We start from the raw sequence: 22453 nt of genomic DNA on the forward strand, positions 1-22453 counted from the left end.
TGGTTTGTGTATTTTTACCCTTGGGACAAGGAGAAGGGATGTCCCAAGGAAAATGACAGGGTATGAAGCCTTTACCTTGAAAGGAACTGTTTAAAATAACCTCGACATAAGGTTCAATAGTGCTTTTTGGCCCACATTCTAAACCAGTGAAGCACAAAGCACATTAGAACAGGACTGGCAAAGCGTGACCTCAAGTGCCAATGTGAAATTTTAAAGCCCACATCCAGGCTCAGTGAGCTTAGCTCTGCCTTGCCACGTATATGAGAAAGGCAAGGGGGAGTCATCGGTCCGCATTCATTTGGTATTCCTAAGACAGGATAATTTGCAGGTGGAATGGCCACAGGAACAAACTGGAAAGAAAATTATCCCTATGTCCTCCCTGGCATGTGTATTACTGAGTAGAAGACCCTGGCAGGGAAGGAGAGAGGTTAACACTGTGAGTGTCTTCTCACTCCGGTATCCCCCGTTATGACCAGTCATGAACAGCCAAACCTTGTACCTGAGCAAGGTGTATTGTACGGCTTGTTTTTCTTCAAGAGCATTACTAGTTTCTTAAGCCAGAACTGTCTTCGTAAAGTATTGTTGGGGCACATAATACAGGCAGTTCATTCTACAATGTCATCTTTGAAGCAAAAGATTAATTTTATAAACTACACCTGAGAAACATTCCTGGGGTTGCTAAAACCATGGGAACTCTGACCCGCTATTCCTACAGGACTTCAAAAGCCGCTGGCGCTCCCCCACTCTAAGATTCTTTAGAAATATCATTTCACGTGTAGGTACAATGAAGGAGAGATTTTAAAAAAATACACATTCAATAGCCAAAATAGTTATTTATTAATAATTTAAGGTTTTACATTCTTATAATAAATTTCAGCTCAAAACTTTACACCATGAACCTATGGAGCAACCGGACTCTCCCTTTTCACAATCATATGCACTTACTTCACCCATCAGACCGGGACCCATACTCACACACACACTTCCAGTTTTATCCAAATTTTTTTTAAAAAGGAAAGAAACCAACCCAAAGTATTGCATTTGAGGTGACACTCCCTGAAGAATTTTGTACAGAGGTAATAAACTGTTTAGCACAGCTGAAGTTTAAGAAAAAAAAAAAAGTGAGCCCATGATTTTGGTGTCTTTCCAAGATATCCCCTTTGAGACAACACAAGCCAAAATATTTACAAAGGTAAGGCATAGTCAAACTACATTAAGAGGAAAAAAAAATCACAAGGAAGATATATGAAAGAGGTTAAAGGCTGCACCATACCAAGGTCTCAGTGATAACAGTGTCCATGAAAATGTCATTCAGAGTTGGTGAAGTCGAGCATGCTGCAAATATATCCTTTGGATTAGAAAAGAGCAAACGTTTCTATTTTTTTGTTTTAAGAAGTGGCAGACTGCTCTTTCTCCCTTTGGATGATTTCTTTTAAACCCATCAAAGAAAAAACAAACACAGTTCAAACAAACACTGTCAAGTGATTTAAGATCAAATATTTACAATAATCAAATGGAGTATCAGATTAATTTTATTTATTATTATTTATTTTTGTTTTGTATTTTTTATTTTTTGCAAACTGATACTACACAAATACAGAGCTGAAACCTCTCTTTGGCTCCTCTATATGCAAAATTGAATCAGTCTTCACTGAAGACAATATAGAGTCAGTTCCAGATGCAAAAGGAAACAGTCACACGAGGCCCTAAAGAACACACGCTCCTACCCCTACCATTTAGTCCTACCCTATATACCTGGAAACACTCAAATTCCAGTCCCTGCATGGGTAGGCTGTACACGTAGGTTTGATGGAGCAAACCTACGGCCTGGATCTACACAGCATGTTCTGTTCTTCCAACAAGAGTGGAGCAAATCTCTCACATTGTAATAACCAATTCCACATGTGGGAACCTTGTCTAATACAGACAACTGGAGTCGTTTTGACCCCTGGGGCCACAGACAAAGAAAGCAGCCCAGCTGATGCTGCCAAGAGAAAAGGCTAATGGAACGGACACATCCCACCGAGGGGCGTGGGGCCTTTCACGTGGACTGCAGGGAGTCCACCTGGTAGACATTCTGGTTGGAGGGGGAGGTGAAATAGAGCTGCTGTGCAGGGACCCGATTGTCACAGGGGCTGCTGAGTCCAAGCGTCCTCTCGAAGTCCAGCAGCTGGCCCATGAAGTTGAAGTTGGGGGAGATGTTGGATTTCTTCATCTTGACAATGTCATAAGCATCGTTCATTGACAGATTGAGCTTCTGCATGAGATAAGCCACAGTGACAGTGACCGAGCGGCTAATGCCAGCCAAGCAATGCACCAAGACACCACAGTTTTTGCCCCGGGCTTCATCTGTAAACACAAAAAGAAAAGCAAGATTTCAGTAGACCAAAACCACTCTTTGTGAATGAACAGTCTAAAAACTGAATCTTAAAAAAAAAAAAAAAAACAAGAAGGAAAGAAAGAAAAAAGAATTGTGTGTGGCAGTTGAGCCCCGCAGGCAGCAGCAAATGTATCATTGCGATAAAACATGTATACTGGGCACAATTACATATTTCAGATATTTTCTGAAAAGGGAGCTTTTGTATTAAGTTTCTGCCAACAAAAAAAAATCCTTAATGTGTGCATTCTTTGCCTCAGCATGTGAATACCAGAAACCCTGCAATATGGTCTTGAATGCCTTTTATACAGACAAGCAGACTGCAAGGGTCTATTAAATTATTCTCCAACTGTTGTGCAGCTAACAATGGAGGTATTCAGGCATTTTAAAAGAGAGAGGGAAGTCACAGGGGACAGCCCATTAGGAGGAACAGGATGTCGACATGGCCTGAAAATGAGTTCCTTTGTAATAGGAAATGCATTACAATGCCTGGAGATTCGCTTCTCCAGGCTTCCAGCCCACAGTCCTTCCTGCTGGGCTCAGGTTACCCTCACTGTCTCACTGTTAACCGGTATCACAGTAACATTCAACTGGATTACAACATCTAGCATTCATAGCGCTTTCCAACAACTAACCCCAAGTCCTACAATAACTCCCCGATCTTTTAAAATTATAAAGCTAAAATTCTTATCAATAGTGAGTACTTCTATCTAGCCGTCCCCAAGTCCAAAGACTGTGAGAAAATTCTGTTGTCTGATTATGTACAGCCTTTCAAACGACTTAATTCAAAGACTCAAGAAACCCCATTTCAAATACACCTGTGGTCTGCAGCCATGTCAAAAGGTACCTTTTCTTTTCTATGCGAGAAGATAAACCAGAATTAAGAACCCCCTCCTCACATTAGAGACCCGCACTCAGGCCAGCAAGCAACAAGAGAGATTAACAGCTTAAATTCTATGAATGGCTAGGAATTTTGCATTTAAAAGTCTGTTCATTAGTCTCACCTATGAAAGAAATGGCCTCAGGGAAAAACTGGGACAGGTTTTGACTCCAGTGATCCGAGATGGGGATCTGCTTGTATTTAAACTCTCCTGCGTTCTCAAAGAGATTCGGCAAATTGGGGGTGACGTTCAAGATGTACTTGATGCCGAACTCCTCCAACACGTCCAGGTTGGTGGAGTCTTTGGCACAGCCCAAATAGAGGAAGGGCAAGATCTCCACGGGGAAAGAAGGCTGGCTGTTGGACAGCGGGCTGCCATCCGAGTCCGTTGCACTATTGGGGTCTCGGTCAAGGTCAGACTCAATATCCGAGGAGGAGTCAGAGCTGATCCGCAGGCCCCCGAGCCCCAGCACTGGCAACGGTGGCGAGCTGCTGCTACACGAGCCGTCTAGATTGGTCTCGCAGTGCAGGGCGAACTCGGCTTGGAACTTACTGAAGCCACCTGCCAGGACGAGAAAAACAATCGTGTAACCTGAGATCCCGTAGTAGTTTTCACAGCTTGTGAGGGCCGCAGCTGGGCGCAGGGAACACCACAGCACCCTACGAAACCCCCTACATACAGAGCCAATTATAAGAGAAAGACACTTAAATGGGTACCCCTTGGGAGTGGAACGACCAGGCCCGCCTTCCCTGGAAACCCTTATCCTTTTAAATCCGGAAATGCACAAAATGGCAACTTTTCTAAATATTTTGAGGGGCTAGGAAGTGCAATCTGCACCCCCAGTGACCTCCACTGTCCTGCAAATCGTAATTCAAAATCGAACGATACAAAGCAGGGACAGGTGGAAGAGATTACGGGTAGGCAGGAGGAGATCTCGTTAGAAAGAAACAACCCGTGCCTGTGGCCGGAAGCTGGTGGATTCTGCGCCAGCCTGCTCGCGGGTGCGGGACGCGCGAGGTTCGCAGCCGGGAGCCGGCGGACTACCCCCAGCCCGTCAGCGCGACTCAGAAGCGCCGGTGGAGCGCAGCAGGGGCACTTGCAATCTGCGCGCCTCACCCGCGCCGCACAGCCCCGCTACCCCCGCCCTGCCCGGCGCGCGCCGCTCCCCCGGCGCCTACCTTCCAGGTAGAACGCCCGGCAGCCCTCGTCCTTGAGCTTCTTGAGCAGCAATCCAAGCACCGACTCGCCGCCAGTGTTCTCGTTCCAGTCGCTGCTACTCTCGTCGTAGAGCACTACCGTGTCGGTGCCGCAGCGCCGGGTGAAGCGGTCGCGGTCCTCGCCACGCGTGAAGAGCGCGCGCACCGGGAGGTTGCCCTTTTGCAGGCGCCGCAGCATGATGCCCGGGATGGCCACGTTGATGGCCGACTCGATGTGCGACGACTCATACAGCTCTTGCGGCCGGCAGTCCATCAGCAGCAGCCGCTCGTTGCCCAGCTCCAACTGCTCGTTGAGCCACGCCACGGTCTTGCTGATCGCCATTTCCGACGCGAAGGGCACGGGTCTGAGCGTATCTATCATGGGGGTCGAGCTACCGGAGAGGGCGGGTGCCTACCAGACGCCCCTCGGGGCAGGCATAGGCCGAGCGCGCCGCGCGAAGCTGCCGCTCTCCGAGCGGGGTTTAATTCCACCTTGCCCTTCCCAGACCGGGTTAGCGGTTGGGGAAAGCTAGACAGAAGTGAAGCCGGCGGTTCCCTCGGCTCCCGGCTGCAGCCGCTCGCTCTTGGTGTCAATGAATCTCTTTGAATGAAGCTGCCCAGACAGTTTTGTTCCTCCCCAGTGAATGAAATCCAATTAATTCGGACTCCCTGCTACTAAGAGGGAAGGGAAGGGGGAAAAAAAAAAGTCCAGCGGCTCCTAATCCCTCCCTTTAAGGCTGCACCTCAAATCCGCTCGGGTGTCTTCCTCCTCGAATTATTCAAACCTCGATTTGCTCACTCTCCCTTGGACTCAACCCTCGCACACCCCCTGCGCGAGGCAGCTCCTCAATGGATACAAACAGCGAGCGTCTCAATGGATACATTCTCCGGGCCAGCCAATGAGCGCGCTGCGGAAGGGGCTGTTGCCGTGGGGACGGGCCGGCTGGAACAGGTTGTGTTGATGAATTGTTAATGAGTTTGTCATTCACAAAAACGGAAAGGAATTTCCGCTCCGGATAAGCCCCAGTGCAAACAAGCTGCAACAGCGGGCTCGGCGGGAGGAAGGAGAAAGAAGAGGAGGCGGCGGCGGAGGAGGAGCAGGGCACATAAACCAGGGCACTTCAGTTGTCTCATGTTTCCTTCTGTTGAGAGTTCACACTTCGCGTCGGAACTTTTGCGCACAAATGGTGCAATTAGCAGGCACAAAAGCCCTTGTTCATGACGCCTATGCTCGCAAGCTAGCTTTAAGAAAACTTGTGCTTTTTTCCCTTTTTATTCCCTTTAAACTCATTTGGACCGCAGTTCGCCTTAACCCCCCTCCTCCGCCCTCCTTTAGGCGGTGTGTGGCATTTGTTTGCCAGTTTAAAAAGCCCAGCTCTGTTTGCTCTGATGTTCTTTTAGCTGAGGCTGTGTTGGGGCTGGTGAACTGCCTGGGCTTTAGTGACCGATGAGGTGTTAAATGCTAATCCAACATCTTTCGAAACAAACTAGGATTTTGTTGAAACATTTTAAAGCAAGCAAACAAATGCCTGGTTGTCCAGATAATAGGAAGAAAGAGGGTTTTTAAATAGCATTTAAATTACTTTATTTTGTTTTTAAACAGTGGAGCCTGTAGAAAAAAACTGGTTGGACAGTATGGTGCTTTTATTCCTCTCCAGGGGCCTGGGTCGTTATAAGCCATTGTTCCGGGGATCCAAGTTCCCCCCACAAACACAAACACACCCGCCTTCCCGCGGTCACCCACCGCTCGCTGGGGGGTTGCGCTCGTTAATCATTTCTGGGCAGCAAGCTCGGCTTCCGACAGAGGAGCCGGTCTGGCGGTGCTGCCTGGGCTAGGTGCATTTAGGACGCGCGGGAGCCGGGCGGGCTGTCCCCATCAGCGGCGAAGCGTGGGGAAGTCTTCCCGCAAGGTTTGCGGGGGCTCAAGCAAACTCGGCGATTGGTCACGTGGCACAGAGAGATCCGACAGAGGGGCGCCTTCTGTCCCACCCCCGCAACCCCCTCCCCTGCGGGTCGCCAGGCACTTGCGGAGCACAAGCCGCGCCTGCGCGTTGCGTTCCTTGCCTAGCACCCCGACGCCCCCGCCTCCTGGCTCAGCTGGTGCGGGGCGTTGGGCGACCCCGCGGAGGGGTGCGGAGCCAAACGCGCGAGTCTGGGGTTCTGTCACGGCCGGGGTGGGTGAGGGGCAAGTTAGAGTGCCTGCCGAGATCTCCCTGGCTCGCAAGGAGGGCTGGGAGTCGCAGGGAACGTCGCCGCCGCTCTTCAGGGCGAGCAGGTAACTGGGGAAGTGCCGGCCAGGCCAGCGCGCCGCGTTCCGCCCAGGCGCCGCGGGGAGGGCGAGCCGGGAACCGGATGGAGGCGTGGCCGGGCGGGGGCCGCGGCGGCTAGGAAGCGCATTCCCGGCGTGCAGAGCTCTATTGTTATATAAAAGTGCCGGGGCCTGCCCCTCCCGAGCGGAAAACCACCTGTGTGCGGCCGGCGCGGCGCTGGGGGCGGGGGGGGAGGGGCTGCGGCCGGAAAGCGCGGGCCCTGATCCGGCCTCCCCTCCCTAACCCCCGGCGGAAAAGAGGCCGCGCATTGTCCCGCCGCCACCCGGGAGGCGGAAGCGGGGGCAGCGGCGGCAGCGGCTCGGCGGGGAGCGTCTTTCCCTGACGCCCCTCCCGGCGCCCAGCGCAAGTAGAGCGGAGGGCACCTGAGGTCGCGGGGTCTCCCCCAGCCAGACGCCCCGCACCCACAGGCCTGCCTGCTGACGCCCCGGCTCCAATTTGCATTTTTAGTCCCCCGCCTCTTCCCTGGTTTGGGGAATGTAGGCTAAAAAAAGGCGGCTGCGAGGCCCAGGTTGCCAATTTTGGAACTCTGCTGCAAGCAGGCCGCCCCTGGAGGAGCGTGTTTGACGAAGGTGGGGGTTGCCGCGCGCTCTCCCCGCGCCTTTTTTGGGCATCCCTTGGAACAAAATCCCCATATTTCACTGGCTATCATCTAGTTCCAACTGGAGGAGGCCTGCACTGGAGTTGACGCCTCCGATCCGCCCCCACCTGTTACAGGCATTCCCACCCGAAGAAGTTTCAGTCACTGGGACCTGGGGGCGAGTCAGGACGCCCTGCAGGCGAGCTGCGAAGTGCAAAGTCTTTCGGCCCGGGATCTCCCAGCAGAAGAGACAGGGAGGGAAATTGGTTGTTACTTCGTTCTTACCTGAGCCGGGGCATAGATTTGGGAGGGTATTCGCAACACTTCTCAAACCTGAAGCTAGAGACACTTAGTTTGGCCCAGGCTTCTGAACCGTACAGCAAGGGAATGTCGGTCCTTCTCAGCACGTTTTATAAAATGGCATTCTGATTACTCGGTTCTAAGAAGTGAAGCATAAAGGGTCGTGGAACCTGGTGGCCAGGATTGAAACTGTGCCCCTATCACTTCCTAAACGTGTGCCCTTGGTTAAATCTGTCGTGAACTTCGTCTTCCACGTGGCATAATGAATATAATGAAAATATTCGCTTCGTAGGGTCTCTGTGATGGTTAAATGGGTGAAGTGGCCGTGGCATGATGTTGATGTGCTACTAGCTGTTGATGTTTTTATTGTTCTGAATTCCCAACCTGCACACCGTTCTGAGTCCATATCCAGATGCCCTTTGAGGCCTGCCTAACGGCCCGCATGGAACTCCCTAGTCTAGAGAGAAGCCCTCTGAGGAACTGCCCTAGGCAGTTTAAACCGTGTCGATTCTGCGGTCAAAGTAGGTGCTGTTACAGACCAGGGTCGAAATCCTTTGATGTGGTTAACACAGTGTGCCCAGCTACCTTTCTGACTGCTCCCTAACCGGTCCCCTTTTCAACACCCTGTTCGCCAGCCACACCAAACTGACAGAGTCGAAATACTATGTAAATTGGGCATTTGCTACTTGGAAGGCTTAGTCTCCATTTCGGTTGTTTACCATGCATACTTTTGGTCAGTCTTCAGAAAGCCCATGTAAATCACCCCCATTCACAGAGATTATGGAATTTGCATGAGATCACACAGTAACAAACAGTGGGGTCAGGATTTGAGGCCAGACCCTGTATAGACCATTAAGGATTACCACAATACACGTTTTATAGGGTATCATGGAGGCCATGCATTGCACGGTTCCCTGTCAAAATTTGAAGGATTCAGCTCTACATTTTGAATTTTGACCACCAGGCTTTTCCAGCTTCACATATCCTGTTGCACCTTCCCCATAAATGTGAAAGATCAAAAGTTGTACTTACTTTCCCTGCTGCTTTAAATCTGGTGATTTTCTCTGCACACACTTCTCTGTTAGTCAACCATTCACTAAATGCTTCCTATTTTTCTTCCTTAGAGTTTGTCTTAGGTTCTAATTCTAACAACTGCCGTTCCTAATCTAATGTGTCAGCACATGGGCCTGGGTTCCAGCCTTAGCTCTGCCACTCACTAGTAGTTTGATAGGGGAAAATCACTTAGCTTCTCTGGGCCTCCATTCATTCATTCATTCACTCATTCACTTATTTATTCTGGGTTCCAGGAAATCAGCAGGGAATAAACCGGGCAAGAATACCTACCCCCCCACCCCCGCCAAAGCTTACGTTCTAGTGAAGACAGACAATAAACAAAATAATTATAGGGTATATTAGGAAGTAAAGGTGCTGTGAAGGAAAACAAAGCAAAGAAGGTAATTCAGCAGTATGTAAAATTAGAAATAGTTATACCTTCATTACAAGACAAGGAGGATTAGAGACACACAGAAAGTATAGGGCACAAAATGAGTATTCAAAAGATGATGTTTTTAAAACTCACTGCCTCATTCCTGCAGAAAACTGACTCCCTGTTGTTGGTGATCTTGCCTTGAACCTCCTCATCCTGGCCCTGTTGCCCAGGCTCTCAGGAAAAAAGCTCAGAAGAGTTCTAGCTAGCGTCAGGAAGGGCCACAGGCCTCCTCATTTCCGGAGGCCCCAGGTCCCTGCTGAGTGTATCATTCATATCCAGAGAACTGTGTTTCCAGACTGGAGAGCCAAGCAGGTCACTGCTTACTCCTCGTAAGTGCACAGAGCAACGTTATCCTAAGCTCTGTGTGTGTGTGTGTGTGTGTGTGTATTTGCGTGCATACACCAAGCACCCGTGCTTCAATTCCACCTTCTTTCATTAGCTGTTTCCTCCTGGAAAGCTCCTTAAAAATAAGTCTTTTGTTTATGAATGTTTGCTTGCCTATTGGAGAAGCATTTCAACAAATTTTCCTGTGTTTGAGGACACTTGTGATTTCCTAGACCCGAAAGGGTTAGCACGACCTTTAATCCTCTTGGAGTAATCTCTGTGAATACAATAACATTTATTAACACATCATGTGAAAATAGTTAAACGGTTTTCCGTTAATAAGGAGAGAGTGTTTTGGAAGTTCTGACTTAAAATGTGGTCTTGTGACATAGTCAGGATTCCCTTTCAGAAGTCCCAAGGAGCCCTCAAAGTGACAGCAGTGGCTTTCTGAGCCGCTAAATCTCAGAACAGAATTTTACTGCAGTTCAGAAATGTGTTTGACGTAGACTGACTTAAAGGGCAAATGGGGTTCACAAAACTCAAGCTGAGCTCTCCTGACAGGTGCCTCAAAAAGACAGCAAGTTATATCTGACCAGCAGGAACTGTGGAACCCCAGAGGCCCAAAGGACTGCCAATAGGAAACACGTTCTGCACATTTTAGGCTGTGCATAGGGAAAGCCAAAGGGAGTTTCAAATATGAGCCCCCTGCTTTGCAGTCAGACAGCTTGCCCCTTGGTGCAGGGCTGCAGGATCTAATTTATTAGGCACAGGCTGACGATTTCCCCAACAAGGTAGGGGCTGGGGGAGAGACAGGCCAGGTTAGACAGCAGCTAGCGGGAGCCAGACAGCAGCAGAGCGAGAATCACACAGCCACAGTCACATCCAGGGAGTGGTTGGAGCTCTCCTATGAATGAGATGGCACTTTCGCACCTTGCCAGGATGATAGGACCTGAAGAAAAACATAAACTATTGTGAAATTCAGACCTTGGCCCCAGTCAGGCTAAGCTTTTAAAAATTATGGTCTTCATCAACTTTCTTGTGTTCTTTGTTTCCCCTCACCTGACGGAATGCACATTAATTTACATTCAGGAGCCCATAGGGACGTCATCTAGAATTTTCTTTTGAAGCTAGACAGTCTAGCAAAGACGTTCATTTAGAGATACTAATGTTGATTTCTTCTTTTGGATGCTTTCGTCCCTTTCCTTCCAGTGGAGAAACATTCATTGATTCTTCCCTCGTATCTTTTATTTTCAAAAAGTAAGAAATCTAAAACCGTACGTAAATGTACATGTAAGCAGTCATCAGGAAGCTGACATCTCTGAGTACAGCTAACCTCCCTTACGATTTTTTGTTACTGCTGTTGTTTGGAAAAGGAACAATGACACCTTGCTTCCCATTGTCAAAGCCCAGCAACATCTTCAGCGGGAAATTAGGCTTACATTGCCTTCCAGGGAGGCACAGAACTATATGTAAGTCATCTTTCCAGAAGCTCCGTAGTCATGACATGAAGCATCATGGATGCTTCCTGGGCATTATCCGTGCTGTATCTACACGCAGAATATTTGCCTCATGCCTCCTTGTGTGGGCCACGGTTCCTCTGGCGACTTTTCTCCTCATCTTGTGTTCCTTTATTTACGCAGGTGTGAGCAATACAAATAGCTGTTGTGTAAGAACTATTTTTCTAAGGAGGTATGATTCCCTGTCAGCCCCTTTTGCCTCGGCGATCAGTGAAAATGACTGTGCGTGTCCACAATACAAGGCATGCTTTAGCTTAATTTATTGAATTTAAGAATTCACAGATCCTCCAAAATATATTGAGGGAACCCCAGGGACCTCCAAACTCCAGTCTGAGCAGTACTGCTATAAGCCATTTGGTGGGTTAATGACAAAAGATATATTTGGATATATTGTAAAAACAAAAACAAACAAAAAACCATAACGGCTACAATCTATTTGTATGTGTCAAATTAACTACCACCGTGATAACTCTGCCAAGCACATACACCATTACCACAGTTTCATAGCGGGGAAGGCTGGACTCCGAGGTCAGGGACTCATGGGAGTCCAAACTTGCATCTCCTGGAAAGCCCCTCGAGTAAGTATGTTTTGCTCCCTAATCGGTAGAAATAACCGTAAAGCATGACTCCGTGCAGCCTGTTATGAATTCAATCTGTTATAAAAGGGCAGCCTCTACATAACTTGTTAAATTTTACTTTGCTGCTCAAGACTGGGAGTTCCAGAGTCAGACCACCCTGGATTCTAATCCTGACTCAGCAGTTGTCTAATCACGTGTCTCTGGGGGAACTCACCTAGTCTCCCTATGCCTCAGCGTCCTCATCTGTAAAATGGGGATACTGTATTACAGGGCTATTGTAATAGATAACTTCTGTTTGTAAAGGGGTAGGAACAGTCCTGAAACAATAATAATTCATTGACAGTTACCTGTTTTTATTATTAACACATACACACACAGTTCTTAATAAATGTTTATTGACCCTGCTGAAAGGGGATTATATAGTGAAAAACACTACAGTGTCTGTTTGTTCTCGGGAACAGAAAGGCTATCCATACAAGATTTTGAAAAATAAAATTTTAGAGAAGAGTCAATTGCTTTACCATCCCCTTAGCTGGTGATGTAAGCAGCCCAGAAATTGCAGTTTCTCAACGTATGGAGACCTGGATAAATCAGTAACATTGAGATCGCTGCTTGCTTCTGAGGGATTTCCCAGCAGTCTAGGACTCACCTAGGACTCACATGTTGCCCCCAGCCCACCCCCCCCATCACTGTCAGCTCAGGCCAGTCCTGTTTTTTTGTTTGTTTGTTCTAAATTTTTATTTATTTATTTTAGTGGTAGCACACTGGAGGAGGAACAGAGGGAGAAGCAGGCTGTGCCCCAATGCGGGGCTCTATCCCAGGACCCTGAGATCATGACCAAAGTCAAGAGTCCGATTCTTAACCGGACTGAGCCACCCAGGTGCCCTTCAAGCCAGTCCTGTTAAATTCATGTTCTGCAAGAGGAGACTTGGGAGTTTACCGGCCCAAACGATGTAACCATCGTCCCTCAGTGGTCTGGGTTCTCTGTCTCTGATGGGAGAGCCCCTTTATATACTGGGTCCTTAAGCTTTTAAGACCTCCTTGCATCTAAGAAACCTCATCTTGGGGCGCCTGGGTGGTTTAGCCTGTTAAGCATCTGACTTGGACTTAGGTCATCTCAGGGTCCTGGGATGGAGCCCCCCCATTGTGCTCCGCGCTCAGCAGGGAGTCTGCTTCTCCCTCTCCCTCTGCGCCTCCACCCCCGCCCCACCCCACTCCTGCACACTCACGCTTGAGCTCTCCCTCTCTCAAATATATAAATAAAGTCTTCAAAAAAGAATTTTATTTAGAAAGGAAGAAACCTAATCTTATGGGAAGTTCCTTCCTTCCCCTGACTTCCTGCCCAGCAGGAGCTTTTCAGATGCGGGAGGGAAAGGGGGTGGGTCAGAGCCAGGTATGAGAGCCACTGTCCTGTGAAATGGAAAGGAATCTTCCATTCCTGGGGGAAGGGTGCTCTGCTAGAGGACACATTATGGAAACACCCCCAGCCCTAAGTAAACAGACCAGCTGCTTAACGCAGTTTCTGTAGTGATTTCTGCACGTGTAGGATTCCAAGGTTATTTTTGTTAACCATCGGACGAGTGTACATCTTTTGGTGTATTCCCATCAGGTTTTTCTGGACCTACCAGCACTTTTAGATTCTTTACCCAAACCCCAAAAGTCTAAATGCTCGCTAAGTCATGCCCCCCACTTCTCCCCTTTCCTCTCTCCAACATTTTGCCTAACCAGTTCCCAGGGGAAAAGCCTTTATGATGGGATTTCTCTGACTTCTGTTCTTTTTTTTTTTTAAAGATTTTATTTATTTATTTGACAGAGATAGAGACAGCCAGCGAGAGAGGGAATACAAGTAGGGGGAGTGGGAGGGGAAGAAGCAGGCTCATAGCGGAAGAGCCTGATGTGGGGCTCGATCCCATAACGCTGGGATCACGCCCTGAACACTTAACCGCTGTGCCACCCAGGCGCCCCTCTGACTTCTGTTCTATTGTCCTTATGGTAATTTACTTTGAAGTAGGTTGGTAAGTAAGAATTGTAGTACTCTAATGATTTAGAAATGGGTACTTAGCTGGGACATTCTTTAATATGTATCAACACCTTCAGCTTAGTGACCAGAGTGGAGTTCATTTGTTTTTGCTATTGTTGTTGTTGTTTCAGTTTAGGGTAAGAAATGTTTTAAAATTATTTCTAAAAAAATACTATTTCTATTGCTGAAATCAGTGATTGTTAGAGGAAGTGTGAGAGGACCCTGGATCTTGCAGCCCACTGACGTGTGTAACCATGCAGCCTCCAGCCCTGGACCCTATGACCTCTCTCCCGCCCCATTTCACCTAGGATCTTGACCCCATGAGATTACAAAACCTGCTGGTTTTGATTTTGGAACATTGCTGTCTCTCCTTTCGGATGGCCCTTTCATGCAAGGTGCTGTTAAGCAAAGCACTGAGGGTAGAGAGAGAGACCTTTCCCAGCCACTGCACTTAGTTGCTAAAACATATTTTTTACGTGTTAAATTTGGTATGAGATTTACTTCTATAGTGAGAGTGAGGTTGAGTGCAGTGAGGAATGCCACGTAAATGGGAGCTCTACCACTAGAGAGCTATGATTTTTGTCAAAGGAATCTGACATTTATTTTACCACCAAACTGGTTCAGAAGAAGAGGTTTCAAAAACCATGGAGGCCCAAATCCCATCTTCAGTAGTTCTGATCTAAATGATGTAAATGGAGGGGGGTTCCCCGGGGTTGGTAGGTCTCAAAAATCCCCCAGGGGATCCTCATATGCAACCTGAGCTGAGAACCACTGGCTTACAGGGATCCACAACACCTATTCGCCATCAATCCCCTTGCCTACGGAGAGGTGTCCAGCCAGACAAGGGGTCTCAAATGCTTAGAAACTCCTTGGAGGTACTTGCTTTCAGTCCAGAGGCCTCACAGATCTCTAACTCAAGGACTCTGATTCAGAATGTCTAGAGATGGCCCCAGGCAACAGTCTTGCAGTCTAGCAGCCAGGAGTGGCCCATACAGGTGGGCCAGGCTTTGGAAAACTCCGAATGCTATCCCAGGCTGCCAGGTTGCTAGCCCGTCAGCTCTAGTTAGGAAGTACAGAAATGTTTTGGATGGTTACCCGGAATCAAATAGCATGCTCTCCCCACAAACATCAGAACTTCCTAACAGAAGAACGCAATGTTCAACATAACTAACCCGCTTGTCCTCGAAAGCTCGATTCTTGAATTGGCACACAGCCTGATTTCTTTTCTCAAGGCCTGAAACTGTACCCAAAACTGCCTGTGGATTTGCCTAAAAGGAGGTTGCTCTTGAAAACAGCATCAAGTTCTTGAGCCCCCGTCAATCGTGTGTCTGGAACTGACATGATTGCTAGGACTTGTGGAAATCGGTCAGGGTCAGACCCTGCTGTCACAGGGTAGGTTAGACTCATGTCCTGGTAGCTAGAGTGTAATAATAAATATGATCATTGCAACAGAAAGGAAGTGCTCTGGGAGGGAGCAAAAGGAGGAAATGGTTCATGGGCCTTGGATGTTGCGAAGTGTCCCAGAGAAGACGGTATCTGAGTTATATCCCCATGGATAAGCAGGTTTCCCCCTCTCCCTTATCCCAGAGGGACAGGAGAAGACAGGCACTCCAGGCTAGAGAGATCGGTGGCATGAAGCAAAGGTCTGGAGCCATGCACAAGCATGACCACTGTATGGAAAGCGCAGAACGGCAAAGCATGTAAGAAAGGTAGTTGAAAGCCAGTTGGAAATGGACTTTGGATGCTATGCTAAGGAGTTTGGGATTCTTCATTAGGCAGCCAAGAAGTCATCAAAGATATTTACACAAGGGTGTGACCTGATTTCAGAACGTGATTCTGATAACAAAGAGGTGAGTAGGCCGCAGGGGAGAGAAAACGCAGGGGCAGGAAAGCCCATCAGGAAGCAGTTGCAATTGTCCAGGAAAACGATGCTATACCACCAGGCTCCTAGAATAACGTGCTCATCCTCCTGCTTCGTTTTAGTCCTCTTATTTCTGGGGCTAGAAAAATCACTTAGCCCTCTGTGACTCAGAATCCCTCCCTATGAATAGAAGATGACAAAATACTTACCTTACCTCACATAGGGAGGTATGCGAGATGCTTATAATTGTAGCCAGGAAAGAGGGGGCACTGTTGTTCTAAATGCCAGTGGTATAATTCCGCTCCAGGAGAGAAACTGCCTTTCGCCTCTTACTTTTTGTTATAAAAATTCCAGCCTCACAGGCGCCTGGGTGGCTCAGTTGGTGACGCATCCGACTCTTGATCTCAGCTCAGGTCTTCATCTCAGAGTTGTGAGTTCAAGCTCTGTCATGGAGCCTACTTAAAAAAAAATGTCCAGCCCAACAGAAAAGCAGAAAGCCGAGGGAAGCCATCAAAAACACTGCACGGAGGGAGGCGGCTGCCGAAGTCTCAGGTGCTCACCACTCAGGAAGTGGTATTTCTGATAAAAGGGTCCGTCACCTTTAGGATGAAAATGCCATGGCAATGTTTGGTTGCAAAAGTGACATTTTGTAAAGAAAGCCTGTGACCCCATTGTTTTTCATTACAAACAAAAGTGTAAGGAGTGTTACTCCTAGTGTCCCATTGCCGGGGCGGGGATGCAGGGAGCATCTGATGTTCAGGACCAGACGAAGTTACACACAGTCATTTAAATGGAGAGTTGGGATAAGGCCTTCAGGTTGCGTTCGCCTTCTGGGTCTTGGAGTCTGTCCTCAAAGTAAAGGGCACCCGGTCATCCCTTCTCCATCTGCCGTCTGGCCCTTTCTCACAACTAGATCTCCAGTTCACCACCCTGGACCACGCCAGAACTCTCTCTTCTCTTTGGAAATGTATCCCGGGTATCTACCACAGAAATCGCTACAGACTGAACATGCTTTAAATTTTGCCAAAATCACTTTGTCTTCTACCTTTTAAAAAAATCCATGCTCGATATACCGGCTGAGTTGATGCAAGATAGTCTGAGGGATAAAAAGATAAGCCACATGGGGACCATCCCCTCCAAAAGCTAACAGGTGGGATTGTGACATAAGAGAGAAGATTACAAAGGTAGCATCTGGCATGCTGTGAGGACAATTCAAAGTTCTAGATCCAAAAGGATGGTCATGTTAGATGACTGACGTGATAGTCCGTTCATCCAGAGTCCTTCACTTTATATATGACAACGAAGTGGTTAAAGAGTGATAGAGTGAGGAGACATGCCAGGAGCAAAGAAAGAGAAGAGAATATATGCTACTGCCTGAGGTACCTTTACCTAAGTAATAAATGATAAGTTCCCTCTAATGAAATACTTGCTCTGGTACACTAAATTATTCTAATTCACTTATTCTCTCTTAACATGAACTTCTTGGAAAACTTACTGGTAAAATTCATCACAAAGAAATTGAGAGATTATAAATTACAGAAGAAGAACTTTGAAACCTCACGCAAATGAGATCATATTTTAAGGGCTTAGATTCCTTTGCAACAAAGGCTCCAGGAAACAACTAGAAACATGGCTGTGCTGACAACAAAGAATCAGTTATAAAGGGAAAGTAGCAAAGATTTATCCGTTTGTTAATATCATAGCCATTTGATAATTTAACTTCTGTTTCAGTCTTTAAAGGTGACATTCACTAATTTAAAAAAAAAAAAGTGTGCAAGCCACAGACTGGGAGAAAATATTTGCAGAAGACACATCTGGTAAAGGCCTGTTAACCTAACTCTTGAAACTCAGCGTAAGGAAATGAACCAACCTGATTAAAGAATGGGCCAAAGATCTTAATGGGCACCTACCAAAGAAGATATACAGCTGGCATATGAAAAGATTCTTCACATCCAGTGTCATCAGGGAAATGCAAATTGAATCAACAATGAGCTACCACTACCAACCTATCAGAACAGCCCAAATCCAGAACACTGACAACACCGAAAGCCGGTGAGGATGTGGAGCCACAGGAACTCTCGTATATTGCTAGTAGGAATGCAAAATGGTGCAATCATCCAGAAGACAGCTTGGCAACTTCTTAACAAAATTAAACATAACTCTTGTATGGTCTGGCAATCACACTCCTTAATGTTTACCCAAAAATTCGAAAACATGTTCACACAAAAACCTGCACGCAGATGTGTACCGTGGCTTTGTTCAAAATTGCCAAAACTTTGGAAGCAACCAAGATGTCTTTGAGTTGGTGAATGGATAAACAAACCGGTTCACCCTTTGGAATATTATTCAGCACTAAAAAGAAATGAGCTATCGAGCTAGGAAAGGACATGGAAGAAACTTAGCATATTGCTGAGGGAAAGAAGCCCATCTGAAAAGGCTTCATAGGCTGTGATTCCAGCTATAGGACCCTCTTGGAAAGGCGGAACTATGGAGATAGTAAAAAAGTCAAGGGTCTGCCCAAGGTGAGTGGGAGGGAGGGATGAACTGGAGGAACGCAGGGGGTTGTTACAGCCGTGAAACTATTGTGTATGATACTGTAATGGTGAACACATGTCATTATACATTTGTCGAAATCCATAGACTGTGTACCATCAAGAGCTGACATAGCTATGTCAGCTATGATCTTAGGGTGATAATGGTGTGTCGACATAAGCTCATCAGTCATGATAAATGTATGGTGCTGGGACTGGATGTGGATCGTGGGGGAGGCTGTGCATGTGTGGGGTTGGGATGTATAAACCAGATCTCTGTGCTGCCTGCTCAGTTTTCCTATAAACCTAAAGCTGCTCTAAAAAATAAAGTCTATTTTGAAAAACAGCAACGTGTATGCTACTGTCAGCAGACTAGGGACTGCAGAATGTAGTTCCCATGCATTAGAGCCCCCTTTCAAATGTCTGCACATGTTATAGAGTTTTTTCTTCTCCTAAAAAGTAAAGCATTCTTGAGCTATATATGGCCTAACTTGTGCATGGAATAAAATTCAAAAGGAAAGAAGTGACCTACAGTAAAGGTAGGCTCTCCTAGCTACCTAGTTCTCCCTAGAGGCAACCACTGTTAACTAGTTTTTGTGTATCTGCCCCGGCAGAGACTATGCCTATAAAAAGCGTATACATTTAGTATTATTAATGTTCTTATTACAAAATCGTGGCAGACGAAACACACAAGGGTGCAGTTTATTTTTTCACTGAACACATTTTGGAGCTGGGATCATATCAGAAAACATAGAGCTCCCTCATTCTCGTCAGTGGCTACATAGTATCCCATTGTGCGGGCATGCATCTGTATTTACCTAATCTTACAATTGATAGATATTGAGGTTGTGCAGAATCTTTTTTGCTATTGCAAGCAGTGACTGCAATGAGTACGGTCTTTTACACATTTATCCCCTTTGCATGTGAGTATATCTGCAGGATAAATTCTTTCTTTTTTTTTTTTTAAGATTTTTATTTATTTGAGAGGGAGAAAGAGAGAGAACGAGCAAGGGAGTGGCAGAAGGAGAAGTAGGAAAAGCAGACTCCCCGCTGAACAGGGTGCCGACACGGGCTTGATCCCAGGACCCCAGGATCATGACCTGAGCCGGAGGCAGACGCTTTACTGACTGAGCCACCCAGGCGCCCTCAATCGTTAGTTTTGAACAGAAAACATGTAGAGGCACTCAATAATCCCAAAGCACATTTTGATACAAAACTCACTGGTGCCTGACTTTTCCTTCTCAGCTCATTCTGAACCTCATGCTGTAATTAAAACTGCTCTCACTCCTTAGAATTGCTCGGGGTTAAGGAGCCCTGGTTTTTGTTTTGTTTTAATCCCAGAAGGTTTGTTTGTTTTAAGGTCTGCCTCAGCTGTTATTATCTATGCAAACCTTCTAAGGAATTTTAACTCATTAAAATCACAGCCCTAATACACTCTCCAGGCATTCACAGTACCTGCCTTCTGCCCGAGCGGAAAGGAAAAGTGATGCCACCAAATATCTAAAGCATTTATCCTCGCCCCCCAGTCCTCTCCCTGAGAGATGATCTGGCCCATTAAACAGGGACATGAAAAAGTCCCTTGACGTCTCGTTCTCAGTCTGGGAGAGACTTGCGATACCAAAGTGTCTTGTTTACAATCCCCACATATCACATTGCTCTTGGCAGCTGACGCTCTGCAGCTGCTGATTAAAAGATACATATTTTACACAAAACAGAATATCCGGAGTCGAAAGGATTTTGAATATTACTTTGAACTGGCCTCATCACAAGTACATATCAGGAATTCACTGTAAGTGAAATGGGAGGTAAGGACACCATGACGGGAGAAGATGGCATCAGAGGTAATAAAACGGAGATCAGGAAGTAGGTTCGTAAATAGCAAGGTGGATATAGGAAAAGGCACTGTCTGGTGTCCTGCTTCTCCACACCGAGCGGGGCAGAAGCAGCCAACCCGAGAAAAGAGCTACTATATCCAATCCTATTGTGGTGAGAAAAAAACTCACAGGAAAATTAGATGAGTTTTAGGAAACATATTCTCAACCCAGAGACATTTCGCTGGAGCAGCTCTAGTTAACCTTAACAGGAATTAAAGGTCTCCATTCATCTTTCTAACTAGGAAGAAAAGAGACTGTAGGCAGGAGGCCAGATTGAAGCTATAACATGTGATTTTTTAAAAATCATTGTCTTAGTCAAATCATCTAGAAAATAAAACCTGAGGCAAAGATCTCTTGGTAAGACTGTGTTGGATGGTGCAATCCCAAGGCTTCAAAAAGCGAGAGAAAGAGAGAGAAAGCCAGGAAGGAAGGAATGCGGATACCAGGTGGTGTGTTAAGGAACTGGTAATAACTTCACAAGGAAATCTGCGAACTTCCTTGCTTGTCCTACAAGTCACCTTGAAGCAGTTCATCAGGAGGAAGATGGTGCTGAGCTGTCCAGGAGACATGGGAGGGGACAGGCCATCCGGAAGGTCCAGGAGCCTCGGCAGCTCAGACCCGGGCCCTGGAGTCCCTGGCCACCATTGCAGCAGGCGAGATGTGGTCTCTCCAAAGCTGGACCCTCAGGAATCTGTCCGTTCAGAAGGAGGCCGAAGCCTGGGGATCAGGTGGGGCAGGGGAATGATGAGAGGCACAAAAATTAGTCTGGTATGGTCATGTTTTAAAATCATGAAAGATAGGGGCGCCTGGGTGGCTCAGTCAGTTAAGCGTCTGCCTTCGGCTCGGGTTGTGATCCCAGGGTCCTCAGATCAAGTCCCGCATTGGGCTCCCTGCTCCACAGGGAGTCTCCTTCTCCCTCTCCCTCTGCCTGCTGCTCCCCCTGCTTGAGCTCTCTCTCCCTGTCAAATAAATAAAATAAAAATCTTTACAAAAATAAACTTAAGAAAGATAATTTTAAAGCTTTTCAGGATTCAAGAATTAGTGCTTTCGTGAAGGTTAAGATGAATGACTTTCAGATAATGAGTCATCAGATCATAATGAGTATAGGGATAGAAATTCTATTATTAACAGGATTTATGATTAATGAAATACTTTTTATTGCTATTCAGATTGGTTTCTGGACTGAGTTTACTCATTCTTAATCAGATGATTTTTATTATAACGTTAATTTTTAAAGGAGTGTTCATTAATTTTAACACTGCCAACCACAATGCTTTGTTTCCAGATAGTATGTAAGTTGTGTTCAGGAATGTATTTCAACTTCTAGGTGCATATTCTACCAAAACTCCTAATGCACCAAGGAAGGAGGTGACAAGCTCTTTTCTTTCCGCACATCTGTGCGCTCACAACAAGGCCCTGTGGTATGGGTCTAGGGCAGGGAGGGCAGGTGGCAGTGACGGAAGACTCTTCTTAAGAGTCTGTCAGTGAAGTGAGTTTCATACATCTAAAAATAAAACAACAATTACTGACCCTAGCATATACATCCAGGTGACACTTGGGAATTTATGTAGAAGTAACAGTAGGGCCTCCACGAAACCTTCTGAAAAAAAGTTTATCAGACTGAGTGTTCTCTTGATCCTTGGGATTCTAGAAACTTATTTCAGTTCTCCAAGTGAAACAACCACAGTAGGTGACATCTCAATACGTATGAGGAGCCACACACGGACACCTGTCCCTGAGAGCATAATACCTTTATGTCCTTTTCACGGGCGCAACACCAAAAGTCCCACCAAGAACAGTTTGTGTTTTCCTGCTTAACGCCTGTTTTATCTGACCGTAAATCTCCCTCCAGCTTGCCTATAGGCGTTTCCAGTCCCTTATGAGGTCAGGAGCTTGTGTTGTGACATAGGAAGAATATTTACGTACTTACTTCATATCCTGCAGGACAAAGAAGCATGAGAAATTCGTTGCCAGTAATCGTATGTAGTTTATTACTTTATATTTAGAAGGTTTAATGTCAGAACTTGGAGGAGAGGGTAAATAGTCCAATCTGGGCCAGAACCTGAGTTTTCTACTCTCCCCGGCGTGCCGATGTCTGAGAAGAATCCGTGTGGATGTGGGTTTGCATGTCAGCACCTGAATGCGGACGCAGCCCCCACCCTGGAATGAATGTACTCTTCCCAAGGCTTCGTTTCCAGAGGGTGGTGGAAGGAGCAACAGAGACAGCTATGTGCCCACACACACCGCCATCTGCCGTTCCAACCACATGTCTCTGCCCCCCGTTTCCTGCAAGTGATTCATCTATTCTTTTTCTCCTTCTTCAAAGATAACTGTGTAGGCATTTAAGGAGGGGAAAGTCATTAAGAAAAGTGGAATCCGGAGTTCTTAGGATGAGGTAGAGCCGATTACACCGTCTGGAATTTCACAAAGCAAGCAGTGCGGCCGTGGACTGCAGCTCTCCGTCCGCTCTCCCTCCGCTGCATCCTTTCCCGGCAGCTCGTCGCCCCTCATCGTGAACAGGCCCACAGAAAGGGCTGCGTGTAGACTGGGAGCGCAGGAGCCCGAGAGCAGAGCAGAAGGGCAGAAGTCAGGAGCGAG

General features: G+C 46.9%; 1 protein-coding gene across 2 annotated transcripts; it reads right to left on the minus strand.

Moving 5' to 3' along the window:
* Positions 1 to 818: 818 nt before the first annotated feature.
* DUSP6 (dual specificity phosphatase 6) lies at positions 819 to 5350 on the minus strand. Of its 2 annotated transcripts, XM_002928477.4 has the most exons (3): positions 4437 to 5344; positions 3382 to 3819; positions 819 to 2349 (listed from the first exon to the last, which is right to left on the minus strand). In XM_002928477.4, exons 1-3 carry the CDS (start codon positions 4834 to 4836, stop codon positions 2042 to 2044), a joined length of 1146 nt encoding a protein of 381 aa, XP_002928523.1. In that variant the 5' UTR covers positions 4837 to 5344; the 3' UTR covers positions 819 to 2041. The 2 variants fall into 2 exon arrangements, with proteins under 2 accessions (XP_002928523.1, XP_019664798.1); XM_019809239.2 differs by lacking the exon at positions 3382 to 3819 and having other exon boundaries at positions 4437 to 5350.
* Between the last annotated feature and the right edge of the window lie 17103 nt (positions 5351 to 22453).

This window comes from Ailuropoda melanoleuca, chromosome 15 (assembly GCF_002007445.2).
Source record: "Ailuropoda melanoleuca isolate Jingjing chromosome 15, ASM200744v2, whole genome shotgun sequence".
NCBI lineage: Eukaryota > Metazoa > Chordata > Mammalia > Carnivora > Ursidae > Ailuropoda > Ailuropoda melanoleuca.